The sequence below is a fragment of the Polypterus senegalus genome, unplaced genomic scaffold (genome assembly GCF_016835505.1).
Source record: "Polypterus senegalus isolate Bchr_013 unplaced genomic scaffold, ASM1683550v1 scaffold_1691, whole genome shotgun sequence".
Lineage (NCBI taxonomy): Eukaryota > Metazoa > Chordata > Cladistia > Polypteriformes > Polypteridae > Polypterus > Polypterus senegalus.
Window position 1 is genome coordinate 1 of NW_024377782.1, and position 7440 is coordinate 7440.

Consider the following 7440-nt stretch of genomic DNA (forward strand, 5'->3'; position numbering starts at 1 on the left):
TTGTGTGTTTCAGTTTTTTAACTTAAACTCAAGTCTTCCATGTCAAACTTAGCAAACAACTAAGTAGAGGGACAAAAAAAACCACGGGTTTTGTGGGTTTAGTCTAATCCACTTGGTTTCCCCACTACCCCCAGCTGTATTAATATACACAACTTCAATTTGTATTTTGAAAGTACCCCCAAAACATCAAAATAAAAAAAATTTACCTGAAAAGAACAGATGTTTTTTACTTATTCCTATCAGGTTTTTATTTCTGTAATATTTAAGTTGCACTGTATGACAAACATCAAAATAACTAATGGATAATCTGTAGGAACAGACTTTTTTTTTATTCACAGTCAGTTTTAAAACTTGTTTCTTTTTGGGAAAGGAAAGCTTTGATTGAAAAATGTTAGTAATATTTTTTAAACGTTCCCCCCACCTTGCCCACTCTTTTTATTAATTCAATTTAAATTACCCCCTACCCCTTCCAATTAAATACTGGCCAAGCTTTTTTCATCAAGTCAGACATGAAGAAGCACATTTTTGGCCCATACAGGAAAGGGAAATTTTTTAAAAGCAGTATTCATTTAACTGGGCATTTTTCTATCCCCCCAAAAAACATGTAGCACTTTGGTAATATCTTAATGACAATTGAACTTTTTTCCATTTTTTATTACACTTTTAAATAAAGGTAATTGTTTACATGGTGAAAATTTAAAATTTTTATCAACTAAAAATTGTACACCTAAACTGTGTGTGTATTGGCCTTGGGAATAAACTGTTATTACTGAGCCTTTGGGGAAAAAAAAAGGAATAAAATTTTGGCAAAAGAACAATATCATTTTGGGGAGCATGTCTTTTTTGGTTCTACTGCCTTACAGTGCCAGGCTGTGTGTTCACACCCAAGTGTGGTTTTTTGCCCTGGGCACTAATCCACATAAGGGAAATTTAAAAAAAGGTAAACATAAAATATTTGTTTAAAAATGGAGTAGTCATTTTTTTAATTCTAAATGAAATATTTTACTTTGAAAAACTTTGGTTCATAATTTTGAGAAAAAAGGGAAATGTGTTTTTTTTTTCTATTTGGGTTTAAACAGAATCCTTCTTTTTGCTGTGGGTGAAAACCTCAGGGGTGTAAAGGGGTGTGTGGGAAAGCCTTCACCCAAAGGGTTCTAATCTCAAAACACCCACAGCCGTGGCATCCCAAGATTTAAGCCTTTTGGGGGTTGTGACCTCTGGGGAAAAAGCTTCCAACGAAAAGTGGACAAGAAGCCCTGGGGAAACAAACATGCCCTAAAATAATAGGGTGGGCACTGTTGCCTGAAAAAAAAAGTTTACATCATGAAAAAATGGGAGTCCTTGGTAATGAACACTAAAGGATTTTGTGCTTTAAAGCTCAAAACAATCGTCTCCTCCTGAAGTGATCACTTGGTCACCAGTGCATGGTCTTTTTTGGAAAAGTGAAATCCTCATTGCCCGAAGAGTGTATTGCTGTATTGAGCCCCTACATACAGCTCAAATTGTCCCCCAAGAAAGGGCATTTTTTTTTTGTTAACTATTAAGGGTTAACAAATGAAAAAAGTTGTTTAATAGCATAAACAAAGGAAGTCAAAACCAGATATATTTAAAGCAAAATTTTTTTTTGCACAATTTTACCTACAACAAATAGGTAATATTTGGGATTTGGGACTTTTTTTCTTGCTAATTTAAAATTCAAAGTTAAAGACAGTTTTTCCCCCCAGAGTCCCCCACATTAAAAAGGACAGGCACTTTCGTCCAAGTGCCAAATAGCTCGAGGAGGCGTTTGTGACAGATCCTTGGCAAAACCACAAACCACCCCCCCCTTTCCCAACCCCCAGGTACTTTTTGGTCAGTGAAAAAAAAAAAAGATGGGGGGGGTGTTTTAAAATTTTGAAATTGTCTGTAACAAAACCCCGGGTTTTTTGGTTTCCCCATTTTAAAGGGGAAACCTTGAGCAGGCAGCGGGCCTTTGATCAGATGTTATTTACACTGTACACCTTTTTTTTTTTACTAGAAGTAGTGAAAAAATTTCAAAATTTTTCCCAGTATTAAAATTAAATTTCACCCACTCGGGAAAAAGATAAGTAATATATTCAGGTACCCAAGTATGTATTAAATACAATGTCCTACTACTGCGTGTTAATAAGAATTTTGGGCAGCTAAAAATAAAAAGAAAAGAAATTGGCTATTAAAATTTGACAATGGGAAAAAAACAATTAATTGTTAAAGACAGCAGGGTTTAAAAACAAATTAAGGTTATTTTTTTAAAATCAGTTTTAAAAAGTTGCTTATTTTAATGATTTAAGTTTTTTTTAAAGGTTTGGGGTGGTAAAAAATTTACAGTAAAAAAGTATTAATACTTTGGGAATGATATCCTGATTTTAAATTACAAAAAGGGAACAAATAAACAATTATAATTTGACCCACGCTAACTTATTATGATGTAAAAAAATTTCTTAAACAAAAAAAAAATCATTTAAAATAAACTGTCAAATGTTGTTGAAAACTATCATGCACTGTAAATGATGAGTTTCAATACAAAAAAATAAAGCCAAAAATTGTATTAATCCCCAACATAAATAATAAAATTACTAAAAGAAACAAAACAAACATAGCACTTACTATTAAGTAAATAATTTTTTCTTATTTTACATTAATATACTTTTTGAAACTTTCTGAAACAATTGTATTCATATATGTATAGCCTATAGCAGGAACTTATTGCCTTGTCATGGATCTTGAAAATGCTGGCTATATATAAGCTATTAACAGTTTCACAAGAATATCTGATAATGTGAATTTTGTGTCCTAACTTTAGTGAGTTGACAATTCTATTTAAGTCATTTATTCACTGAGGTATTTTAGGGCAACACTGAAAGCAACATATTAAATTTAAACTGCATGTGTTTCACTGCTTAGACCAAGAAGTCTGTCTCCTTCTGTGGATGAAAGCCATCCCTTACTGACTGTACACATAGAGCAGTTACCCTGGGTCAGATTTCAGGCACTTGGTGCAGCAGGGATTTCACAGAATCCCTTCAGTAGACTGGGGTTTGGCAATGGGAATGTATCCAAAAAGGGGACCTGACTCTACCCTGTTTGTCGACAGGGGTTCCTCAATGGGACATTATAATGACTACAGCTCTGCAGGCAACCTTTTTGACCACAGCACTTCTGCAGCCCTTTATACGGATTCCCATGGTCACAACATCCATGACAAAGTACCGGAAATTAAGGAGGAATCTGACCTTCTCTGAAAACGCCTGCTATTCAATAATGGCTCCTACAAGTGTATTAAGTGCAACAAGGTATTTGTTACACATTTTTTCCACAGAATAAAACAAATTGTTTATTTTTATCTGTGAGCAGAGGATATCAAAAATGGATTGTGTGTAACTTTACGTTAGCCATTATTTTTGTAGTCAAGCTTAACAAGTAGAATGATGATACATGGAAGCATCAATTGTTCATTTTATTTTGTAGCTGTTTTCAACACCTCATGGGTTAGAGGTACATGTGAGAAGATCCCACAGTGGCACAAGACCATTTGCCTGTGAAATCTATGAGAAGACCTTTGGCCATGCAGTGAGCTTGGAGCAGCACAAAGCAGTCCATTCTCAGGTAAACACAAATTCAAACTTGTCCAGTGCAAGAGGTTCAGCCATCCATTCATTACTACACTACAAGTGGTGTACTTCATTCTAAATACAGACTCGCAGAGAAAGCCTTGTCTGTCCTTTGGTTATTAAATGGTACCTGTTTTGGTAGATTTTAACTGTGGCCAAAATGGATTTATTTTTAATAGACCTAATTCGTCTGTGCATCCAATTCTGAACTTCAACCAATTTCACAGCCATGCAAGTCAGAGCCTATTCTGCAAGCCTTGGTTGCAAAGCAAGAACCAACACTGAATGTACAGTATATGCCCAGTAAACTGTGAGGCACTCTGACTCAGATTGAATCTGAATAAATGCATAGCATATGCAGATGCTGCACATCCGCAATGATAAAAAAATTTAAATACAGTGTAGCCAAGCAGTTGTTTTTTTAGCCTGCACAGACTATTGATCTTGTCGTTCTATTTTGACATGACAAAAGCTCAAGTCAAGTGACTTGCTCATGGCTACACTGTGAGGTATCCATTGGTTGTGAATCTGTGGTTTCCAATCTCACTTTTCAGCTGCCAAAACACATTTCCGGTTGAAATGTATAAAATCAAGCACAGAAATATCTATTTTTAAATTTGTTATATTTAAACAGATCATTTTGTACAGTGAAACTGCATGCATGTACAACATTATGAATTGTGAATCAGTTTTACTGTTGAAATATTTACAATAGAATTTTATAAGATTGTGTGTTTCAGTTTGTTGTAACTTCAACTCAAGTCTTCCATGTCAAACTTAGCTAGCAACTAAGTAGATGAGCTGAAAAGCCACAGAGTTTGTAGGTTTAGTCTAAACCACTTGGCTTCCACTACTCCAGCTGTAGTAATATGCACACAACTTCAATTTGTATGTTGCACAGTATCACAAACATCAAAATAACTAAGGGTATCTGTAAGAACAGACTTTTGTTATTTATTCTGATCAATATGTACTTGTTTCTTTGTTTAGGAGAAGCTTTGATTACAAAATTTGTAGTAATAGTTTTAAACGTTCCTCCACCTTGTCCACTCATTTATTAATTCATTCTGATACACGCCCCTATCCATGCCAATACTGTGGCAGACGTTTTCATCAGAAGTCAGACATGAAGAAGCACACTTTGGTCCATACAGGTAAGACCAATTTCAAAGTAGTATTCATTTAACTGAGCATGTTCTATCCTCTTTAAAAACATGTAGCACTTTAGTAATATCTTAATGACAATTGAACATTTTCCGTTTTTATGCACTTTTAAAAAAAGGTAATTGTTTACATGGTGACAATTTATTTTTATCAACTGAAAATTTTACACCTAAACTGTGTGTACTTGTGCCTTGGAATAAACTGCTTCTGCTGAGCCTTTGAAAAAAAAAAGGAATAAAATTTTTCGTGGAGAACAATACAGTGGAACCTCGGTATACATCCTTAATCCGTTCCAGACCCTTTGACTTATACCAAACAGGACGTATACCAAACAAATTTTCCCATAAGAAATAATGGGAAAATGATTAATCCGTTCCCATGGAAAAAAATCCTATTACTATTGGCATATTATACATTGATGGGGTTGTATAAAATAATTTAAACACTGCTTAATACTAAAATACATAAATACAAAAGCAATTAGATGAAATAAATGAAAATTTTACCTCACTTTACTTTTAATAACATCTTTGTTTTCACAATCGTAGATACCGTCGTTCTCGGCAAACGGTATGCAACAGCCATGTCCCGGATACGCATGCCACCTTCATACTTTTCAACAATCAATTCAAATTTACATGAAAAAACACAAAATCACGTTGTGCGATACAGGTTTGCTGTATGCTCCCATCTGCTGCCGGGGAGCCCTTGAACCCTACAATCGGTAATGTGCCTCACTGCTAACCTCATCGGTAAAGCAAGGGGATGGTGAAAAGTGCAAAGTGCTTTTATTAAAACAATTAACAAAACAAGGTGTTCAAATTAAAGTGCAGTCTCCAAAGTTCCAATAAATAATCCATAAAATCAGAAGTGAAATGTGGAGGTTAAAAACAAGAGAAAATGTCATCTTAAAACAACGGTTAAAATAGAGCAGGAAGCATTCTTTAAAAATAAATATAAAAAAAACAAGAAGAAGAAGAAGCCCCGGTGCCTTTTACCTGGCAGCCCCTGCTTCCCAACAGGGAGTCAAGCCCTACTTGCAGCTGACGCTAACTCTGCCTACTTCAGCTACTTCGCTCTCTCTCTCTCTCTGTCTCTCACTTAACCTCCCATCCGTTCTTTATTTTTACTCCCCTTCAAGCCAACTCGTGCTTCTTTTTATCAAGATAAGCAGCCCCAGGAACAATCATGAATGCGGACGGTCCCTCACAAGTGCACTTTGGTGAGAAACGCCACATCACTAATCGCCCTGACAACCTTCAGCCACTTAACCACGCCCCCTCACCAAGCTGCGCCGTGATTATTTATTTTAAAGCTGGACTTTGACAGGAGCTGTGGACCCGCTATATCACACACATGAAAGTTCACAGAGAGTTAAAGCGAGGGATGTTCACTGAATGCTAGCAACTGGCGACTAACGCTGTGGGCAGTCATGGCTTTGTCTCGAGAGAGGTAAACAAGGTTAGCACTCGAGTCGTATTCCAAACACAGGTCATATTCCAAGCAAAATTTTCATGTCCAAACAGGACGTATACCAAGTTGGACTTATTCCAAAGCAGACGTGTACCAAGGTACCACAGTATCATTTTGTAGGAGCATGTCGGTTTTAGTTCTACTGCCTTACAGTTCCAGAGCTGTGTGTTCACATCCAGTGTGGATTTTGCCCTGGGCACTAATCCACATAATTAAATTATAAAAAGTAAAAATAAAGTATTGTGATAATTGAGTAGTCATATTTTTAATGCTAAATAAAATATGTACTTTGAACAGCTTTAGTTCTATATATATATACATATATATATATATATATATATATATATATATATATATATATATATATATATACCTGTATATATTTTAGTTTTGTTAAGAAGAATGTTTGTTTTTTCAACTTGAATTTGAACAGAATCCTTCCTTTTGCTGTAGGTGAGAAACCTCACAAGTGTCAAGTGTGTGGGAAAGCCTTCAGCCAAAGTTCTAATCTCATCACCCACAGCCGTAAGCATACAAGATTTAAGCCTTTTGGGTGTGACCTCTGTGGAAAAAGCTTCCAACGAAAAGTGGACTTGAGAAGACACAAGAAAACACAACATGTCCTAAAATGATAGGGTGGGCACTGTTGGCTGAAGACCGTTTACACCATGACAAAATGGGACAGTCATTGGTAACGAACACTAAGAGGATTATTGTGCTGTCACTCAAAACAATCGTCTCCTCCTGAAGTGATGCACATTGGTCACCAGTGCATGATGCTCTTTGGACAAGTGAAATCCTCATTGACGAAGAGTGTATTGCTGTATTGAACGCACTACATACAGCTCAAATTGTGCTCAGAAATGACATTATTTTTGTAACTATGAGGTTAACAAATGACAAAGTTGTTTAATAGCATCAGCAAGGAAGTCAAAGCCAGATATATTTAAAGCAAAATATTTTTGCAGAATAATTTACCTACAACAAATAGGTAATATTTGGGATGGTGGGACATTTTTCTTGCTAATTTAAAATTCAAAGTTAAAGACAGATTTTCCCCAGAGTCCCCGGCCACATTCAAAGGACAGAGCACTCGTCCAAGTCGCCAAATAGCTGCGAGGAGAGGCGTTTGTGACAGATCCTTGGACTACAAAGACCACTGGAAACCACCTTC

At 35.8% G+C, this 7440-nt stretch overlaps 1 protein-coding gene across 1 annotated transcript; it reads left to right on the forward strand.

The window, feature by feature from the left end:
• Window positions 1-3260: 3260 nt before the first annotated feature.
• On the forward strand, window positions 3261-6898 carry LOC120519474 (zinc finger protein Gfi-1-like; the record flags this gene model as incomplete). The annotated part of the gene is made up of 4 exons (XM_039742476.1): window positions 3261-3311; window positions 3487-3689; window positions 4620-4783; window positions 6720-6898. Coding segments are annotated over 4 exons (597 nt in total), but the record flags the coding sequence as incomplete, so codon positions are not given.
• Window positions 6899-7440: the final 542 nt, after the last annotated feature.